Source organism: Bactrocera dorsalis, chromosome 2 (genome assembly GCF_023373825.1).
Source record: "Bactrocera dorsalis isolate Fly_Bdor chromosome 2, ASM2337382v1, whole genome shotgun sequence".
Classification (NCBI taxonomy): Eukaryota; Metazoa; Arthropoda; class Insecta; order Diptera; family Tephritidae; genus Bactrocera; species Bactrocera dorsalis.
The window spans coordinates 39,753,989-39,776,727 of NC_064304.1; the positions used below are offsets into that span (position 1 = coordinate 39,753,989).

At 33.7% G+C, this 22,739-nt stretch overlaps 3 protein-coding genes across 3 annotated transcripts in view; all 3 read left to right on the top strand.

Moving 5' to 3' along the window:
• The window catches only part of LOC105222147 (uncharacterized), a 50,017-nt gene that overhangs the window by 22,164 nt on the left and 5,114 nt on the right, over positions 1 to 22,739 (top strand). The gene's annotated exons all lie outside the window — the stretch shown is intronic.
• On the top strand, positions 8,932 to 11,126 carry LOC105222033 (uncharacterized). The gene is made up of 3 exons (XM_049447358.1): positions 8,932 to 9,203; positions 9,423 to 9,750; positions 9,828 to 11,126. The coding sequence occupies exons 1-3, from the start codon at positions 9,082 to 9,084 to the stop codon at positions 11,031 to 11,033; spliced, it is 1,656 nt and encodes a 551-aa protein (XP_049303315.1). The 5' UTR covers positions 8,932 to 9,081; the 3' UTR covers positions 11,034 to 11,126.
• LOC125776599 (uncharacterized) lies at positions 14,098 to 19,305 on the top strand. Its single transcript, XM_049449734.1, has 4 exons — positions 14,098 to 14,822; positions 16,907 to 17,210; positions 17,308 to 17,623; positions 18,082 to 19,305. Exons 1-4 carry the CDS (start codon positions 14,579 to 14,581, stop codon positions 19,303 to 19,305), a joined length of 2,088 nt encoding a protein of 695 aa, XP_049305691.1. The 5' UTR covers positions 14,098 to 14,578.

Sequence of the window (22,739 nt, forward strand, 5' to 3'; positions counted from 1 at the left end):
AATTAAAAATTAAATTTCGTGAGTTTTTTGAAGAGAAAGTACGCAATTGAATATTTTGAACTTCTTTGAACGTAATAAGGTATATTTTCAGCTTTATTTTAATTTTTTTTTTTTTTTACAAAAATATTCAAAAATAACAGAGTTATTGGCTGTCTTCGGTGGTGCCAAAAAAAATTGCTCCAACTGCTGGCATGATTCCGGCCGAATGATTTGCTGAAACAAAAAAATTTGAAAGGTTTATTAAACTTAGAGATATTTCCTATACGATGACTTACGATCTCTCAAGAATATCAGAAGTTAACAAAATATCGTAATTTTGAAAAAAAATCGCTTTTTAGGTAAGAAATGTTCGTTTTTTAATGCCAAATTGACAATTTTCAACCAATCAAAAAGATCGTAGGTCATTGCTTAGTAAATTTATTTAAAAATACTCAGTTTAATTTGATTGAGTTATGACGCCAGCAATTTTGAAAATATAAGCTATTGCAAACACAAATAAAAAAATGTTTTTTTGAAAGTGACGCTCTGGTATAATGCAGCATTTTTGGTATACGAATTCAAAATCTCAACGATAATTGCAATTTTTCATTCACTTGTTCTAGGTTTCGATCGTAATGGTTTTTAGTTTCATCAGCGAACTTACTTTTATCTAATGTTGTGAATATTTGAGTGTCAGAAACAGAAGAAAAACGGATGGAACCAAAGTTGCCTGCCGAGTTGGCTTTTACTGCACCTAGCGATAAAATTCAGTGAGAGTTACAGTTTCAATAGTGTGACTATGAAAGAGTGGTCAAATATATAATATAATACACAAATAATTCCGAAAAACCTCAAATCGGATATTAGTTCCAATTTAATGAATTCCTTCTTCGCAATCTCAGATGAGCACAGTTAATGATTAGTTTCAATAAAGCATTCCTAAACCTATGTTCTGCCCCCGGTTATGATGCAGGCTTCATACTAAAACTATCAACCGAAAAATGTTGAGTTGTTCTATAATAAGAGTCTTTCCTATCTCTTAAACAATATTTCTGTAGGCGCAGGTGGCTGGATGCTTCGTTTTCATCATTATCACGCTCCTCGCTGTTTCACTGAATATGTTATAATATGTCGCAAAAGTACTTGAGTCTCGAACAAATAAACCTTTTTTAATGAAATTTGTAAATGCTTTAGAACATATGGGATCTGTGTTTATATATTTGAGTCTATATTTACAAATTATCATATTTAGCGAGCCATAAATACAAAATAAATGCAATTATGGACACAGGTGGACGTCATTTAACAGGTATACCAGTGATGCCACTGAAAAATTTTTTTTGTAAACATACAAATTCAAAAAAGTAAGCAAACTGAAAAAAAATAAGCAAAAATTTTTTTCAAGTTCACTTTAATTTATAATAACAAAACGTATGCTTATAAATATAAGTAACAAAATAAACATAACCGTTCATTAACATTTTAAATAAGTAGGTAACTAAAAAAAATGTTTCAAATTAATGTTACTTTTTCAAAAAGTAATAGTGCACAGTTCTTTGGCCAGCATTATGTTATTAATAGTTTTTAAGCAGAGTTTATTTCTCAATTTCGTTTTTATCAGATTTAATTCAGAAAATTGCCGTTCAGCAGCTGCTGAGCTGTGCGGCAATGTTATTAAATTTTGTACCAAATTGGTCAAATCCTTAAAACAATGTTCGCCCATTCCATCTTTATGGTATGATACTTGTTCCAAAAAATCTTCAATATCCATATCCCTTTTCAAATCGAGTTTGGAAAATTTTAATATTTTCCATTGCTGTACAATTACGTCCTCATCAAATTCAAATAAATTGGAAAATTGATACAACAAGGGCTCAATTTGTGTTTGATGATCAGATAAAACTCTGCGCCCAATAATCGATTTTCTCGAAAAATCGAACCTTTTTCTAATTTGCTGCAACAGCTCCAAATAAAAATTTAAAATGCTATTTTTTATTCTAACTGTATCAGAAAAGGATAGTTTATTTTTTTACAAATGTTGTTCTGCCTTGGATCCAATGCATATTTCTTCTAGTGGTAAATAGTTTTCTTTTTCGTTGAAATTAATATTTTCTAATGATTCCAAACCGCTTACATATTCAATTTTCATGAAATTGCTTAATAATAATTTGAAAGTCGTGTCCAGATGGGAATACAAATAAGGCAAGCGAACTTTTTCCGATTGAAATTCCCTGTTGAGATCATTTATGATTTTGAGGATATATGATAAAAAAAAGTAGGTTTTGATTTCAGGATCATTCATTTGCACTGCCATCTCATTGGCTTTGATTCCATTTACTTCCAACACAGAGTCTAAAAAATAAAACTGTGATGGATTCCACTGTTCTATTATTCTGTTTATGACTGCTTCCAGTGAAAGCCATCTGGTCATGGAAATACCCAATATTTTATGTGGCTGCACCGAACAATAATCTTGAAAATCTTTAAATTCTTCAATTCTTTTTGGATTGTGTGCAAAATATTTGTAAATATTACGGCAAAGTTGTTCAATTTGACCAGGCAGTTTTTTTACACGCGTAAGCGGAACATAAATGTAGTGAATGGTGAATAAAACAAATTAACATCGTTTTAAACTTTCCTGCTAATCCATTTACCTCTGAAGCCATTACATTTGCACCATCGGTGGCGAGACCTATGATGTTCTCTAATGGAACGCCCTGTTCGCTGAAAAATTCTCTAATACTTGAATATATACTTGTTGCATCTACATTTACTACGCTTATTAAACCCAAAAATTTGTCGCTTATTCTTTTTGTCAAATGGTCAAAATATCTCGCAATTAAGACTAATGATTTCTTCGTTGATACGTCGGTAGTTTCATCAACAATGAGCGAAAATTTTATTTGTTTTAATTGATCCACAATTTTATCTCGTGCCTTATTACCTAAATAAATAAATAAATATTTTCTTGTGCAAAGAGGAAGAAAATGTGCATATAATTTATAAATATTACCTAAAATTTCCGCTACATTTGCTGACTTGGTTCTTGCCATTTGAAGAGCAGCTGCAATTTTTGAGTCCGGGCAGCATTCTTTAATAAGAGACGGCAAAGAATCCATCAACAGAAATGGCAAATTATGACATATCAAAAACATGACCAATGTCAGTTCAGCTTGACGCACTTGCTGGGAAAGTTGCTGCTTTTCCACATTCATGCATGATTCGATGCTCACTTGATCTTTTTTACTCTCAACATTTTGCAAGTTGCAGGATAAATTAGAATGCTTGTTTAAGTACCTCACGTTATTTGCAATTTTCTTTTCGCAGGCTATACAAAACTGGACCCATCGTTGTCTTGCAGCCAAGGAAATTTACTTAGCCAACTGACCTAAACTTTCGTTTAGTTTTTTTTTTGCTTGTGCTTCATGAGTGTCGCTATCAAGTATGAAAAAAATAAGCGTTTGGAATATAATAATGTTTCCAAAGAACTAACCTGCTTTCACTATCAGATAGTGGGACAATTATTTCCGATGGCTCTGATGGCTTGTTTTTTTTAATCAAATACCTATTAAAGCATAATTGATAAATAAATTAACACTATGAATTACACTTTTACTCACCTATCCATAAATGCTACTTTATTAATTACAGCAGCACAGTATACAAAAGTAAAAAATTTACATTGCCGCCACTTGCATCAATAACATGATTATGCAATGTATAAGTGCTTAACAGTGCTGTCACTTATTTAAAGTTATTTGAAATACTTAAAATCAATAAATAATACACTTCAATTTAAAAGATCTAAAGAAAAAAGTAAGCAAAATGGGGAAAAAGTGCACAACTTAACATTAAGAAAAAAAGTAAGCACTTTTGCTTACAACTAAGCAAAACGGCAACACTGAGGTATACTCTTTTCAATTGGACCTCAAACTTATTTACTGAAAAGTATTTAAAAATTTTTTGAAAAGTTTAGGAGATGTTAAGCCCTGTCATGTCTTGGAGAACAGAAGTAGATCAATGAAATGTATATGTATCAGCATAAGAGTTTATTTGACCACTGCCCGATTGTTTTTGGCTTGCTCGAGCGTTTATCTTTTTTTATTGATACTGTACTTAGTAACACTTTAGAAGGTTCGACTGTATTAACAAATATTAAAATAATCGCAACATTTTCGAATTGTAACGGTATTTATTTGGATCGATTGGTGTTTTAAATTCAGTAATTTGAAGGGCATAGAAACGTAACCACTGATAAACAAAAAACGCTAAGAAGAGTGACACCACAATTTGGAAAATGTCGAATAAAGAAGTATTAATCCGTACTAAGCACGAAATTCTTGAAAAAATGGAAAGTCGAAGCGCTTACAATGTTTTAAAAGCTTTTGCGAGAAATTCGAGAAAAGGAATACAATTTTTAGTGTGGGGCTTCTTTATCACGACTTTTCAATTGTTTTACATCCGAATGTCATATAATGTGAATAGGAGCCCTATAGAGGACACTGTCGAAATAACAGTAAATAAAAGTGCTAGTACAAGTGAGTTTTTGAATTTAAAATAATTATATTATATTGTGCTTAAATATGAAAATAAAATATAATTACATATAATTATAAAATAAAATATTGATTAAGAAATCGAACGAGTCGTATATTACTCTGAATCTAAAGGTGTATGTCTTAGAAATCCGCGAAATAAATAAATAATAATAAAAAAAGAATTTTCTCAAAACACCTGCATAAAGAGATTGTGGAGACGTTTAATTTGCGTCACAGGTGAAAAAACGTCATACCTACATACACATCCTCATGTAAACTGAAAAATAACGTATTATCACAACGTTTTAATTTGAACTTTTATTGATTATGATTTACTATATCTTATTACAAATACAAATACAATCGTCACCTAAAATGCAGCGTATCATCAAAAGCAAATCGACAATCGCTGTCAGAAATAATAACCAATATATAACCATTTTATAATCCAAACTCAAATTTTGTTTCAATATGAGTGGTTTCTATTAATCGTTTTTCCTTCGCCTATAAACTTATGAAAAGTGATGTTACATTATTTTGGATTAACAAAACTGTACAATCCATGATACTCATGATTTAATAAGATAAAGCAAAGTGAAGTTAATTTAAAACGGCTAAATCATTTTCACTACCAACGGCGGAAATGTAGACTTCACAATAGGGTCTTCTAATAACAAGTCGTTTCGCCTTTAGCCTCAATAACTGCTTTAATTCTTGAAGGCGTGGAGTTCACTAGGACCTCAATAGATTCCTTATATAAGAATCATACCAAGTCAGTTCAAACTTCACACTACATTATGTGCCATAATTGCCGAAATCGGGCGAGTTTCCACGCCATATACATATATACGAGTATGTATGCTATATCTCATAGATTGACCGAAAATTTCGGTATAAGATTTGTTAGACAAACCAAAATACGTAGTATTTGGGAGTTGTGATGGTATCGAACCGATTTTATTAATTAGTTATTATTATGCCAAAAATATAAAAAAATTTTTCCCTGGGTTTTATAAAGGTATCTCACATGGAATTGCCAATCAATCATGAGGATTTTAGGAATGTTTAAAAATGCTAGTAATATTTATATAGGGAGTAGGTCAAGTTTTCACCCGATAGTATCCATTTTATGCAAAAAGATATACTGTTATGAGTAAAACATGTTCTGTACTAATAAATGGGAATCAATGTCAACCAGAAGTGATTGAAAGATAATTATCCTTTTAAGTTTAGTCGAGTCACCGCTAACCAGACGGACAGAAAAAACAATAAGAACTTAGGTTCGGGTTCAACCGAATATTTAACACTGTTGTAACTTGCAAGAATCAACGCCAGGAGATTAAGCGGAATACCTTAAGATGTAAAACGTAGTATTGACCTGATTTTATTCATTAACTATATATCATACCAAAAACTAAAAAATGTTTTCTGGCTTTCATTAAGGTACTCACATACAATGACCAATCATATCGACTAAAGTTAGCCGGATGATCGAAAATCCTGATAATAGTTATATGGGGGCTAAGTCAAGCTTTCATCTATTTTAGGCACACAGATACACTGTTGACTATGAGCAAAACACGTTCTGTAATTTTCATTGAGATAACTCAAATATTAGCCGATATACCCAGCATAAAGACAGCTGGAAGTTTGAATATCTTTATATTAGGTATATGGGGGCTCAGGGAAGTATTAACCCGATTCAACCCATTTTTGATACATAGAAATACTATTGTCAGTAAAGGGTTCTGTCTGAATTTCAATTATGTTATACAGTGACCGCTCGGTCAAAAGTCAACTAAAGATATTGGGGTTTTGAACAATTTTGTTTGGATTCGAATAATATTTGGTCATAAGGTGGTATACTTCAAAGGAATTATTAGTGAAAAGTTTTATCCCGTTATATCAATAGCTTCCTGATTTGTTTATTCGAAAGTGGAATTTAAAATTGTTTTATGTGGGAGGTAGACGGGATTGCGGATCGATTTCACCCGTTTTCACATTGTGACATAGAAATATGAAAAAAATGCCAAGTATAAGTTTAGTCGGAATCGTTCGGTCTGGTTTCGAGATATGGGGTTGCACCAAAAAGTGGGCGGTGCCACGCCCATCGTTCTATTTTCACACCGACTCCCATAAAGCCTTCTTATGCCTCGGAGGAAAAATTTAATGTCTCTTCATCATTGCGCTTTTAGTAGTTTTGAACAGTACCGTTATAAGGGGAGAAAGTTATCATCCGATTTCATTCATTTTCACACTGTTGGTAGATCCTCTGGGTAATTTGGTTGTCCTAGCTTTAGCTCCCCCCTAAATGTACATATCTCACATTAAGTGGGGAGCCTGCTCTAGAGGCTTAAAAAAAGCAGTGGCCTAATTACATCTATCCACAAATTTTCCTTGTCCTAGGGAGCCCGCATATCAAGTTTCATCAAGATATCTCAATTTACCGCTTTCACAATCGGATGGACAGACAGACAATCAGTCACCCGGATTTCAGCTTTTCTCATCATCTTGATCATTTATATAGTATATTTATATATAACACTATATTTATCTCGCATAGTTTTAGGATAGTTTTAGTTTAGATAGGTACAACCAAAAAATCCTAGCTGTAAGACGAACTTCTAGTTCACTGACTTAATATCACAAAAAATACTTCAAACTGCAAGGGAACTTGGGCCCAACATTTGGCGAAGGAGTAAGTGCCCATTGTAGACACAATTTATGTTTACATACATACAAGTATTTATCTTTTTGTATGCGTTCAAGTTTAATATACCATACATAATATAATATGTATGTGGTTCCTTTAAATGTAAAAAAAGTTGTTATCTTAAGCCATGACAACAAATTTAAAGTAAATATGTATATTTAAGAATATATTCAGTAAATAATAAATGTGAATTTGCGAAGTAAATATTTTATCAAAACTATTTAAATAATAATATTTATAAATATGTATCTGTTGACTAGTGGTAGCTATAATACTCTAAAAGTCCCCGAAGTGGTCGTTTGAGTTTACTGAATAGCCGGAATTCACACGGAGTTAAATAAAGCGAATACGGTGCTTGTAGCACGATGGTGGTTGAAAATTTGGCGAACAACTAACGAAGAATCAATGCAGTTGTGCAAAAAGCAAGAGTTACCGGCACTTAATTCCGCCCTCTTTTTAGCCGCAAACGACGGTTAACACTCATATAGTATTTCTTGTTAAAAAGTTTGTCTGGTCGGAAGAAATTTGGAGTGCTCGATAATCGAAATAAATTGTAAACATCACTTGATTTTTGACCGGCTTTAACGTGTTTTATCGGTTTCGGCTCATCTTTGCCACAATATTCGACCGATTAAGAATTAATGTTTCGGGATCTCGAGCATATGTAGGTTCAAGACTATACTTTTTATGATATCCTGGTAGTCGAAAAATATTGTTTCACAGACGTTAACGCGACGCTGTTTTTCGAAAAAATTAAGTGTTTTGAAACTAATCATGCTTTTTCACTGATCCTTCTATATTCAAACGATGCCAGTAAGATTAGTCAGAGATCGGCGTTTTTCAAGTACCAATGTCTTTATTTTATTGACGACGTGACCATCAGCTGTCCTGGACATGGTTCGTCGTCAACGCGTTTTCAGCCCTCTTTGAATAATGTGTAGCAATCAAACACACTTGCTCGCGACAAACAATTTTTACCGAAGGCCCTTTCTAAAGTCCTGAACATTTCGGCACCAGAAGTTCGATTCCGTACACAAAATTTATTGGAACTTCTTTGTTGAATAATTTTACTCACTGTAAAAATCGCCGAATGCACTTTATGTACTTTAGAAAGACAAGCGTATACTAAACACTAATGATTATTTTGATGTGACATTTGGCACAGATGTGATAGTTATTCCAAACTAGAAAAAAAATTTCGATGAATGGGTTTTTGTTCGAAATTTAAGTTGAAAAGCCTTACTATTTTTTGCCCACATGCGTTTTTGGCTTAAAGTTGAATTAAATACAATAAAGTAACACAGTCCAACTATAAATATAATATAGCTGTCTTCGATTCGCAGAAGGAAAGTGTTGATTCGAACGCATAATACAAATATATACTGAATAGGCATCAAAAGGAGTTATACTACTCTAACGGGAAATGAACTAAATAACTTAGTTGGTGTTTTTATCTGCGAATTTTGGAAAGAAGAGCGAAGTCAAGGTATTATGTGCCGAGAAACGACGAATCAACATACTAATTTCTTAATGTTGTTGAAAAAACAATAAAAATATGTTTGTAGGTACTATTAGGAATTACTTGCAGTATACGCATATAACAAAAAATAACAAAATTAATTTTTTGCAGAGCTTTTAAATGTCACAGACTCATACCTTAACACGGCAAATGAAACGCAATTCAAATACTTTATCTACACATCACAGTGTCGAATTCCCTATGTGGATCCTTTCGACGGGGGTGTGTCAGAATTCTTTAACCCAAACGATTTTAAATACACCAATTGTACAAACGACGAATCATTCATAACAATCAACTATCAGGTTCATGGACGACAATACCTTCTACACATGAATATGGAGGCAATAGAAAGAGCCGTTAAGCCGTTAAATGCCAGCGCTAGGGATGTGCGCTGTTGCTATCAACAAATAGTCAGAGCGGAAATCGGTGGAAAGACTGACAGCAATTATAAGTAAGTGATTTTCTATTTCTGCAAATACTTTTGTGTAATTTTATGTCCTAAAAGGAGTTAAAAACTTTCTGAAAATATAATATTAATAGAAAGCTTATATTGTATATTCGATACTATCTTCGTACTTGACATTTCCAGAAACTTCCGAATATCAAAATATATTATAATTGCATATGTATACTAAAATTCGGTGATAAAATAACTGTAAACCTTTTTCAGGCTTTTAAATTGCGTCATATTCCATCAGAACTTTATCGTGCCTCAACACATCGATTACATAATTACAGAGTGTTACATTGATAAGGAATCAAAGAGAACTATACAAAAGGACGCCTTTTCTTTTATACAGACACCCACAGTGGTTCAGCTGAAAAATATTACCGGATCTGCAAGTAAAAACCAATCGGCGGTACTAGATGCAATTAAGCCAAGCGTTTTATTGTTTGGCATTGACGCTTTGTCGCGCATAAACCTGCGACGTACTATGCCACTGACATTTAAGTACCTGCAAAGTAACCAATGGTTTGAGTTGCGGGGTTATAATAAGGTAAGTTTTCTCATCAAATTTGCATCCTTTTGAAAGCGTCAATCATCAAAATTATATTTTTTATATTTGTGATATAGGTCGGTGATAACACATTCCCTAATTTAATGCCGCTGCTCACATCATACAATTCAACCACGGCGGAGAAAAAATGCTTGCCCCAGACTTTAGGTGGACTTAACAAGCCAGTTTGTAACTTTATTTGGAACGATTTTAAGCGATTTGGTTATAAAACCGCCTATGCAGAGGACACAAGTTTTATGAGTACTTTCAATTATTTAAAGGAGGGATTTGATCAGCCACCGACCGATTATTATCTCCGCCCCATGACATTAGCCATTGAAAAGGAGCTAAAAGTGGCCACAAAAGATGAACTTCCATATTGTGTTGGCCGCAAACACTATGGCGAATACATCTATGATTATGCTTTACAATTTGCAAACTCCTTTGCAGCGGAACCACTCTTCGGATTGTTCTGGTCGAATTCATTTAGTCACAACTATTTCGATACCGAAGCAACAATGGATGTGAAGGTATTAGAATATTTGGAAAAAATGAAAAGTGAGAGTATTCTAGAACGTTCGATTGTAATATTACTTTCGGATCATGGTATGCGTTGGGGTCCATTATTGCAGTTAAAATCAGGATTCTTGGAGGAACGATTACCCACAATGTTTATATCGATACCGTCGTGGTATCAAAACAAATATCCGGATTTTATGAAAAACCTACAAATAAATCAGCGGCGTTTAACGACAACCTATGACATTTATGCGACCATGAAACATATACTCGAGGTGGCTGAACCGGAAAAAGAATTTCCTTACCTCAATGGCACCATACATGGTGTAAGCATTTTTCGTGAAATACCAGAGGATCGCACCTGTGATAATGCCGGCATTCCCGAGCATTGGTGCGCTTGTGTACCATATGAAATTGTGCCCACCAGTGATGAAGTCGCGAAGAATGTAACGGCACTAGTGTTAGGCGAAATGAATCAATATCTCAATAATAAAAATATTAGCGACAAATGTGCCGAATTAAAATTAGAAACGATCAATAGTATTGAAATGAAAATGATCAAAATACCGAATGAGTCCACATACCGTATAAGTTTCGAAGCGAATCCGGAAAAAGCGAGATTTCAGGCTACGATCGTTTATAATATAACAACAAATACAATCAAAACAGACGTGGAAGATATCTCGCGTCTGGATTCGTATGCAAAAACTTCCAACTGCATTGATTTGAAAGAGGAAAAGAAATATTGCCTTTGTAAAAAATAATGCTACGAATACGATTTGAGGAAAGCTTCGAATAGATTCAACCTCCCAAGGGGTAAAAGTGGATGCGAAATTTATAATTGTAAATAGTAATTTTAAAACCTTATTAACTAAGTACTTAGTGTTATTATATTTATACTCTCGCAACAAGGTTGCTAAGGAGAGTATTATAGTTTTGTTCATATAACGGTTGTTTGTAAGTCCTAAAACTAAAAGAGTCAGATATAGGGTTATATATACCAAAATGATCAGGGTAACGAGTTCATTTGAAATCCGGATGTCTGTCTTTCCGTGCAAGCTGTAACTTGAGTAAAAATTGAGATATCATGATGAAACTTGGTACACGTATTTCTCCATAAGAAGGTTAAGTTCGAATATGGGCAAAATCGGCCCACTGCCACGCCCACAAAATGGCGAAAACCGAAAACCTATAAAGTGTCATAACTAAGCCATAAATAAATATATTAAAGTGAAATTTGGCACAAAGGATCGCATTAGGGAGTATCATATTTGGACGTAATTTTTTTGAAAAAGTGGGGGTAGCCCCGCCCCTACTAAGTTTTTTGTACATATCTCGGAAACTACTATAGCTATGTCAACCAAACTTTACAGAGTCGTTTCCTTCAGGCATTTCCATATACAGTTCAAAAATGGAAGAAATCGGATAACAACCACGCCCACCGCCCATACAAAGGTTATGTTGAAAATCACTAAAAGTGCGTTAACCGACTAACAAAACACGTCAGAAACACTAAATTTTACGGAAGAAATGGCAGAAGGAAGCTGCACACAGGTTTTTTTTTTTTTAATTTTGAAAATGGGTGTGGCGTCGCCCACTTATGGACCAAAAACCATATCTCAGGAACTACTAATCTAATTAATTTTACAGCAAAATAAAAAAAATATGTAATGACGGATAATGAAATCTCGATTATCACTTTTGGGAGCCTAACACGTTAAACCAAATTTAACATTTGAAAAAGTTTAATTATTTGTAGAACCAAACGATGTAATTTCATGATGCTACTCTCTCAGAACAAAACTGTTGGCTGTTCCGATCTTTACAAGCTCCTCTTGAGGCGAATTTTTCACCAGCAAAATCATTCGCAAGCTGTGAGGTGGATGTACTATCGTACGTGTATTGCCTACTGTAACGCATTTCCTCTCCGATTTGCCAAAGGTTGACCTGTTTGTGTGATTGCTTCCTTCAGAATTAAGAGTATGGCCGTAAAATATTATAGTATACATATAACCGTCAATTCTGGCTTGGTCACCCTTTGTACTGGCTTACCGCGATTCGATAAAGACCGTTTCGCTTACCGTAAATGTAAGTGATCAACTTTTTATCACACGTAATCATTCGGTTCAAGTGATTGGTTTGCAGCGGTCCATGAGGTCGTTTGCATTAACTTATGTGGCATCCGTACATCGAACTTCTCTTTGCATTCACCCTTACTGAAAAGCATCTAAAAAATTGTTTTTTGACTCGAAAATTTCAATAACAATTGGTCTTTTAGAACATTGTTCACCTTTGACGTCCAAATTGCTGGAATAGAATGAACAAAACAAAAATTGCATGTGATTGACTGTTACAGTATCAGGGCTATAAACATTATTCGGATTTTATGCCGACTTTCAAATAGAGTGAAATAAGAAATTTTCTTGTAATATGTTGAACACTGCAGTTGCCAATATCTAAACCTAATCGAATTAATCGGTTATGTATCCTTAAGTCCGTTTGTGATATTTAACCTCCGCCATATTTGACCTGGTATATGTGTTCCTGGGGTTTCGAAAATTCCAATAAAGAAATGAGTAGGCATTTTAGTGTTCTGTGAGTGCAGTCGTTGAAAGATATACAAGTATTTAAAGCTGATGTAGTAATCTCCAAAAGGATGCATCGTCATTTCAACTTTTCGCAGATATAAGTATAATAAAAGTATAAAGTAAGTCAATTAATTTTTTTACAAACAAAAGAACACCTGCTTTGACAACATTTGCGCACAAGAATCCAAAAATAAAAATAAAAACTGCGAAACAAAGCCTAAATAGAAAAATAAAAAGAGGTGTGTAAATATTTATACCAAATACCAAACATATATAAATAAAGGGTGATTTTTTAAGAGCTTGATAACTTTTTTAAAAAAAAAACGCATAAAATTTGCAAAATCTCATCGGTTCTTTATTTGAAACGTTAGATTGGTTCATGACATTTACTTTTTGAAGATAATTTCATTTAAATGTTGACCGCGGCTGCGTCTTAGGTGGTCCATTCGGAAAGTCCAATTTTGGGCAACTTTTTCGAGCATTTCGGCCGGAATAGCCCGAATTTCTTCGGAAATGTTGTCTTCCAAAGCTGGAATAGTTGCTGGCTTATTTCTGTAGACTTTAGACTTGACGTAGCCCCACAAAAAATAGTCTAAAGGCGTTAAATCGCATGATCTTGGTGGCCAACTTACGGGTCCATTTCTTGAGATGAATTGTTGTCCGAAGTTTTCCCTCAAAATGGCCATAGAATCGCGAGCTGTGTGGCATGTAGCGCCATCTTGTTGAAACCACATGTCAACCAAGTTCAGTTCTTCCATTTTTGGCAACAAAAAGTTTGTTAGCATCGAACGATAGCGATCGCCATTCACCGTAACGTTGCGTCCAACAGTATCTTTGAAAAAATACGGTCCAATGATTCCACCAGCGTACAAACCACACCAAACAGTGCATTTTTCGGGATGCATGGGCAGTTCTTGAACGGCTTCTGGTTGATCTTCACCCCAAATGCGGCAATTTTGCTTATTTACGTAGCCATTCAACCAGAAATGAGCCTCATCGCTGAACAAAATTTGTCGATAAACACATTTCGAACCGAACACTGATTTTGGTAATAAAATTCAATGATTTGCAAGCGTTGCTCGTTAGTAAGTCTATTCATGATGAAATGTCAAAGCATACTGAGCATCTTTCTCTTTGACACCATGTCTGAAATCCCACGTGATCTGTCAAATACTAATGCATGAAAATCCTAACCTCAAAAAAATCACCCGTTAGATAAATAAATATAGCTGCCTGCTGCCTATGGAAATACTTTTGGTTATTGTCTCAGCAGTTAAACCTGGTACTTGTGAACCCAAAATATGGTTAAATAAATGAGTATTTCTAGATTATAACCTCATGACTTGAAAGCATTTTTATATAATCATAATGCGGTATATAGTATTATCTCTGATTATGAATAAATAAAAACATTTTTATGTGCATTAAAAGATACACAAGTATATAAGTAGTAGTCGATATTAAATTGCACAAATATATTTAGAGTTACTATTAAAGAGGTTGTACTGTAGATTGTAAAGACATGCAAATCTAACTACTCTATTCTTATTCACTTAATTGCCGTTCATAGAATTTTCTATATTTCTTCTTATTTATAAAAACAGCATCATATTAATAAAGTTTCAGTTATAAAACTGAGTTCGACAGAACTATATATAACCTCAATAAGGAATTATAACTATAATAAGGAATTGTAAGAAATTGAAATAAAAAAAATAGTTATGAAAATTAAATTGCCCAATTTAAAGTGCCCTGCACATGATACTAAAAAATGGCGAAATTTGTATATGCAAAATAAAGCCATATATAGTCATAAGAAATCAGTTACCAAATTTAAACAATTCACGAAGTTATCGGTGTTGTGTATGCTCATTTTAACATTACATTTGTATTGCGATTCATTTAATTATACAACTAATGTGTATCGCACAGTACTTTACGGAGTGGATAAAAATGTCAAATACGGTAAGTGTGATCGTAATGTGCGTTTTATTCGTTTTCGAGATATAAAATTTATTAGAATCATAGCACTCAGTTAACAGCATATTTTGTGAGATCAAAGTCATGCAACTAATCTTTTGTTTTAGATAGGTTGAACTTTTGCCTATACAAAAATATAATTTTAGGAAAATATATTTTGAAGTGGAAGAAAAAGATTGTCTTAAGGGATTACATGGGTTTTGTCGGGTAAAGAACAACCTTTTTTCAATAACTTTTTTTCATACAAAAAATGAAATATTTTATTAGAATTTTGTATTTTTAAAAACATACACTATTAACGAAGAAATCTAAAATGTTTGACAAAAAATATGTTTCAAACTCGACCATTGCGACGTCATTTCCTGTGACCCCTCGTAAAAAAGATGCGTCCACGTTGGCAGGATAACTCTTTACAGGATTATCTTAAGTGAAAAAATAGGTGTTTTAGTTAAAACCTTAACTTGGAAATTAGACAAAGAAAAATAAATTAACATTGGATTTTTGGCAGACATTTTTCAACACCTGTGTAAAATATGATGAAAATCGGTTGAGTAATTCTCGAGAAATTTTGCCAACGACTTCAAAAACACAGTTTCGAGAAAAACACGTTTAAAGACGGCGCAATTAGCTTAACTAGCCTCGAGCGCACAAGTTCCAAAGCTGTATCTCCGAAGCTTTTACTGGGATCAACTTGAAAGTTTAGTTTAGTACAATAGCCTATAGGTGTTGTAGCATTTAATAAGACAATAAAAAAATCGATATTTTGAAACCATTAAAATTGTATTTTTGTTTGCAAAAGTTTAGACTTTCAAACGTTTTTGGTTTATCCTGAGAACGTCACTCGGTATAAAATATTTTGGCACTAACATAATAATGTACAGCTAACATAGTAGCTTAACATGCGTCTGTAAATAGTTTAACATTCAAATGAAATACGGCTTCTTGCGGCCAGACCTGAAACTCTACTTTCAACCCACTAACCAACATTAATATAAATATTGAAGAAAAGTATTCAGATTTGCAAAACGCTATAGTATATATGTATATATGTGCCAGCCAACAAAGAGCACTAATAGAGCATGCTGTCTAAAGAGGTGTTACTGATACGCCATGTCACACAATATTATTAATTGCAACTATTTTTTTAAATCTATATCAGCTGTTATATAATCAAAAAATTATCGATAACTAAATAAATAAAAATTTTAAATTAAATAATGTTTTAAGTGTTAAATTTTTATTAGAAAACGTCTATATTATTGAAATCTTGTTTGTGAATAACAAAATATTTGTTATTAGTCATTATTTAAATTTGTAGTTATTAACACACAACTAAATATATAAAACACATATTTTGATAGTGAGTTAAAACTTTGACAAATTAAGAAAATATTTATTTTTACTGTTAGGAATTGCGTTATTTAATTCATAATTTTAGATAAATATAGACAGATCAAAGAAAACAAATACTTTCTAATATTAGTTAAAGCATTATATAGTAAAATGTTAAGTGATTTTAAAATGTATGTGTATTTGTCTTTTCAAAGGCTGGCTTCAAATTTCTTTACCCTTGGCATATTCGATTTCTAAAATTTCTACTAGTTTATACATACAGGCATGGAATTTTACCACAGTAATAAGTATGGCTTATTGTCATTGAGCGACGCCACGCGCCGTTAGAATAAATAATGCATGATGTTGTTGTTGTTGTTGTTGTAGCGGCAGAATTATAATGCGTGATGTCAATATGTTTGCTTATGAGAGAAACACGCGTAAGCGTGGAGAAAGTTCAAATGTCTGCTATCATTAGGTACAGTATGCTTAAGAAAAAAACGGTATTGAAAAATATACACGCAAACTTTAATTTACTCGTGATAATTATGGTACTATCTCGTATATGAAGCAGAAATTATTAATGACCCTATATTCCAAGTTAAGGAAATTATTATTCCATTTTCAATATAGAGTTTTGGTAACAGCTGAAAGCGCTGGCATTACACGCTTTCGGTTATAATAAAAAAAAAAACATTTTAACAACTATATACAATAATTTTAATGCGTCTCTTTAGGTCCAGCGCAATCACAATATTACATCCACACTTCACAATGTTGTATGCCTTATGTGAATCCCTTTTCCGAGGAAGCGCTAAAAATATTTGTACCAGAAAATTATAAATATACTGATTGCACCAACGACGAGGCTTTCATTACAAGCAGCTATCAGCTTAATGCACGACAATACCTTCTACACATGAATTTGAAGGCCATAGAGCGAGCCGTTAAACCATTAAATGCCAGTGCCGCAGATGTCCGTTGCTGTTATCGGCAAATTATCAGAGCTGGAAGTGGTGAAACGGCTGACAAAGAGCATAAGTGAGTGGCTTGTATTGAGTATTTTCATACATAATTTTACGAATAATAGCATTTATGAAAGATTTCAATATTAGGTGATAATAATCTTTCTTTGCAGGCTTTTAAATTGCACCACATTTGAACAGGACTTTCTGGTCCCCATAGATATAGAATATATGGTTACTGAGTGTTATATTGACACAAAATCAATTCAAGCGGACGCCTTCTCATTTATACAAACACAAAAGCATTTGAACAGCTCTAAAGCTAGTTCGAACGTTAGAAGTGCGAGACCGTCGACTATAAGAAAGCCGAGCATACTCCTAGTGGGCATTGATAGTATGTCACGCATAAATTTAAGACGCACAATGCCGCTGACTGCTAAGTATCTGGATATAAGCGAGGAATGGATTGAATTTCATGGTTATAATAAAGTAAGTGAGAATTGTGTTCTAGAATTGTGAACTAAGGCTTAGCTTAGTAGATGGATGTATTGGTGATTAATATGTTAAAAAAGGGGTAATATCGGGTCAATACTCGTGCTTCCGTATGCCTATATATACCAAATATAAGGATTTTCGAAAGTCCCTTTGATTTTATGCCGAACATATCGGATATCTTAAAACATTTTTGAGAGCGCCTTTTTCTGATAATAATCTGTTCTTGAGCCGAAAAAGGGATATATAATCCGCTAAATATCACTCAATACCAATATGCCTAATACGAGATTTTCAAACTTACTTTTGGCTTTGTAATATTTGTATTGGCCAATCTGTAAGTTATCTTAATGAAAATCTGATTTTTTTTTGGTAAAAACCCTCTCTCTATCTCTCCTTTAATACGAGTAGAGCTCATTAATGAATAATTTTTATTTTCCTCTATATAAACACAGGTCGGTGATAACACTTTTCCAAATTTGATGGCGCTGCTAACGTCTTACAATGAATCAATGGCTCATGAGAAATGCAAGCCTACAACGGTAGGCGGACTTAATCAACCCATTTGTAACTTTATTTGGAATAATTTTAAACAAGCCGGTTACATAACGGCATATTCGGAGGATGTGGTGTGTATAAGTACGTTTAATTGTTTGAAGATAGGATTTGAGCACCCACCAACTGATTATTATCTACGTCCCATGACTTTGGGTATTGAAAAAGCACTGAAAGTAGAATCTAAAGATGGTCTACCATACTGTGTTGGCCGCCGACATTATGCCGATTACATTTTCGATAGCGCATTACAATTAGCGAATGTGTTTACGGAACAACACACCTTCGGACTGTTTTGGATGAACTCATTTAGTCATAATGCTTTCGATACGGCAGCAACAATGGACTTGAAGGTGTTGGAGTATCTTAAGAAATTTAAAAGTGAAGGGGTACTGGAGCGTTCGATCGTGTTATTTTTTTCGGATCATGGTATACGTTCCGGTTCATTGATGAAATTGAAATCTGGCTTCTTAGAAGAACGTTTACCAATGTTTTTCATATCGTTACCACCATGGTATCAAAACGAACATCCAGATTTCGTCAAAAATCTAAAAATTAATCAGCAGCGTTTAACGACTCCCTACGACATTTATGCCACACTCAAACATATACTTGAAGAAGCGGATCCTGACATACAAGTACCTTATGTCAACGGCTCTACACCTGGTAATAGTATTTTTCGTGAAATACCCGAGGAACGCACCTGTCAGGATGCCAATATTCCCGATCATTGGTGTACCTGCGTACCTTATGAAACTGTACCCACAAGCGATGGACTTGCAAAGAATGTAACGGCACTAGTGTTAGGCGAAATGAATCAATATCTGGTTAATAAAAATATTAACGACAAATGTGCCGAATTAAAATTAGAAAGGATCAATAGTGTTGAAATGAAAATGATCAAAATACCGAATGAGTCCACATATCGTATAAATTTCGAAGCAAATCCGGAGAGAGCGAGATTTCAGGCTACGGTCGTTTATAATATAACTACAAATACAATCGATACCAAAGTGGAAGACATCTCGCGTCTGGATTGGTATGCAAAAACTTCCAACTGCATTGATTTGAAAGAAGAAAAGAAATATTGCATTTGTAAAAATAACACGACGACAAAGCCATAAACGATAACATATTACTTAGAAGATTGTGTGATATTAAGTTATAAGATTCATACTCATTACATGAGCTAAAACTTAAGAACTTTACGAATATGCTAAAAATGACAAAAAATGTTAAACCAAACTGGAGTTGCTTTTTAATGTACCTACAAATTTGGGATCGGTGTGTCTGGTTAAATGCAGCATTTTTGGGACATAAATTCAAAACCTCAATGATAATTACAATTTTTCATTCACTTGTTCTAGGTTTCGATCGTAATGGTTTTTAGTTTCTTCAGCGAACTTACTTTCTTTTAATAGTGTGAATATTTGAGTGTCAGAAACAGAAGAAAATCGGATGGAACAAAGCTGACTGCCGAGTTGGCTTTTACTGCACCTGGCGATAAAATTCAGTGAGAGTTACAGTTTCAATAGTGTGACTATGAAAGGGTGGTCAAATATATAATATAATACAGTAGAAACTCGATTAACCGGACTAATTGTTGTCGATAGGCATTCGGATAATCGAAAATCCGGATAATCGAATGTATGAAGAAAAACAAATAGATATTCATATCCTGCAACGAAAATCAATGTTTATTAAGAAATGAACACTTACTTATGTATGTATGTACTTATTTTCTTAGATTACACTACATACGTAATACTAAACTGCAGCATTAATCATGAAATACAATAAAATATTTAGGTACGTATGTACGAATAATTTGTCTACAATATGTATGTATTTGGTAATTTGCATTTGGTAATCATGAAATAAGTAGGTAAATAATAAGTTTAATTTGGTTTAAAATATTTGGTAATTGTCATTTGACGTAAGCAACTTTTTCTCCTCATTGCTGCTATATCACGAATTCGTTTCAGTTGTATTAGACTCACAGTATCACTCTAGGGGTATTCTCTCGCTCTTGCAAAGCCCTTGCACGGTGCAAGAATTGCATATATTTCCTCTCGGTGCACCGGCACAACAACAAACACACTCAGAAAATTATTTTCAAGGGCTGTAAAATATGTCAGACCAAAAACCATGTATATTTGCGTGCAATGTCATGGAAAAATATAATTAAAACCCTGTTTTAGCTGACATTTTACATAAAGTCATATAGCGTTGTTAAATTGTCTCTTACGCTTTGGCAGGTTTAAATATGTAGACGTGACACGCACGTCAGAGCGGAGTCACAATTGCAAATGAACTAAAACAATAATGAAACGCGCGGGGCAGCGGCAGCGACCCCACCTGCGCGAGCGGAATATGCAAGTTCCGACACGTTCATGATTCCATAATTTCTACGTAGGTACATATAAATTGGTCGCGATTGGTAGTCCGGATAATCGCGAATCCGTATAACTGAGGGCCGGATAAACGAGTTTCTACTGTACATAAATAATTCCGAAAAACCTCAAATCGGATATTAGTTCCAATTTAATGAATTCCTTCTTCGCAATCTCAGATGAGCACAGTTAATGATTAGTTTCAATAAAGCATTCCTAAACCTATGTTCTGCCGTTGGTTATAATGCAGGCTTCATACTAAAACTATCAACCGAAAAATGTTGAGTTGTTCCATAATTAGAGCATTTTCTATCTCATAAACAATAACGTATGCGCGCAAATGGCTGGGTGCTTCGTTTTCATCATTATCACGATCCTCGCCGATTCACTGAATATGTCCCAAATGTACTTGAGTCTCGAACAAATAAACCTTTTTTAATGAAATTTGTAAATTTTTTAGAACATGTGGGATCTGTGTTTATATATTTGAGTCTATATTTACAAATTATAATATTTAGCGAGCCATAAATACAAAATAAATGCAACTATGGACACAGGTGGACGACATTTAACCGGTATAATCTTTTCAATTGGACCTCAAACTTATTTACTGAAAAGTATTTAAAACTTTTTGAAAAGTTTAGGAGATGTTAAGCCCTGTCATGTCTTGGAGAACAGAAGTAGATCAATGAAATGTATATGTATCAGCATAAGAGTTTATTTGACCACTGCCCGATTGTTTTTGGCTTGCTCGAGCGTTTATCTTTTTTTATTGATACTGTACTTAGTAACACTTTAGAAGGTTCGACTGTATTAACAAATATTAAAATAATCGCAACATTTTCGAATTGTAACGGTATTTATTTGGATCGATTGGTTTTTTAAATTCAGTAACTTGAAGGGCATAGAAACGTATCTACTGATAAGCAAAAAACGCTAAGAAAAGTGACACCACAATTTGGAAAATGTCGAATAAAGAAGTATTAATACGTACTAAGCACGAAATTCTTAAACAAATGGAAAGTCGAAGCGCTTACAATGTATTAAAAGCTTTTGCGAGAAATTCGAGAAAAGGAATACAATTTTTAGTTTGGGGCTTCTTTATCACGACTTTTCAATTATTTTACATCCGAATGTCATATAATGTGAATAGGAGCCCTTTAGAGGACACTGTCGAAATAACAGTAAATAAAAGTGATAGTACAAGTGAGTTTTTGAATTTAAAATAATTATATTATATTGTGCTTAAATATTAAAATAAAATATAATTACATATAATTTTATAATATAAAATATTGATTAAGAAATCGAACGAGTCGTATATTACTCTGAATCTAAAGGTGTGTGTCTTAAAATTAATAAATAAATAATAATAAAAAAAAATTTCATTAAGGTACTCACATACAACGCCGATCATATCGACTAAAGTTAGCCGGATGATCGAAAATCCTGATGATAAAGGGTGATTTTTTAAGAGCTTGATAACTTTTTTTAAAAAAAAAACGCATAAAATTTGCAAAATCTCTCTTTCTTTATTTGAAACGTTAGATTGGTTCATGACATTTACTTTTTGAAGATAATTTCATTTAAATGTTGACCGCGGCTGCGTCTTAGGTGGTCCATTCGGAAAGTCCAATTTTGGGCAACTTTTTCGAGCATTTCGGCCGGAATAGCCCGAATTTCTTCGGAAATGTTGTCTTCCAAAGCTGGAATAGTTGCTGGCTTATTTCTGTAGACTTTAGACTTGACGTAGCCCCACAAAAAATAGTCTAAAGGCGTTAAATCGCATGATCTTGGTGGCCAACTTACGGGTCCATTTCTTGAGATGAATTGTTGTCCGAAGTTTTCCCTCAAAATGGCCATAGAATCGCGAGCTGTGTGGCATGTAGCGCCATCTTGTTGAAACCACATGTCAACCAAGTTCAGTTCTTCCATTTTTGGCAACAAAAAGTTTGTTAGCATCGAACGATAGCGATCGCCATTCACCGTAACGTTGCGTCCAACAGCATCTTTGAAAAAATACGGTCCAATGATTCCACCAGCGTACAAACCACACCAAACAGTGCATATTTCGGGATGCATGGGCAGTTCTTGAACGGCTTCTGGTTGCTCTTCACCCCAAATGCGGCAATTTTGCTTATTTACGTAGCCATTCAACCAGAAAT

Excerpts from the sequence above, each read along its gene's own strand:
- LOC105222033 (XM_049447358.1), top strand. The coding sequence starts at position 9,082 with ATGAATATGGAGGCAATAGAAAGAGCCGTTAAGCCGTTAAATGCCAGC. Across the intron at positions 9,204-9,422 it reads AAGACTGACAGCAATTATAA|GCTTTTAAATTGCGTCATAT; the intron begins GTAAGTGATTTT and ends AACCTTTTTCAG. Across the intron at positions 9,751-9,827 it reads AGTTGCGGGGTTATAATAAG|GTCGGTGATAACACATTCCC; the intron begins GTAAGTTTTCTC and ends TTTGTGATATAG.
- LOC125776599 (XM_049449734.1), top strand. The coding sequence starts at position 14,579 with ATGAAAATTAAATTGCCCAATTTAAAGTGCCCTGCACATGATACTAAA. Across the intron at positions 14,823-16,906 it reads GGATAAAAATGTCAAATACG|GTCCAGCGCAATCACAATAT; the intron begins GTAAGTGTGATC and ends GCGTCTCTTTAG. Across the intron at positions 17,624-18,081 it reads AATTTCATGGTTATAATAAA|GTCGGTGATAACACTTTTCC; the intron begins GTAAGTGAGAAT and ends ATATAAACACAG.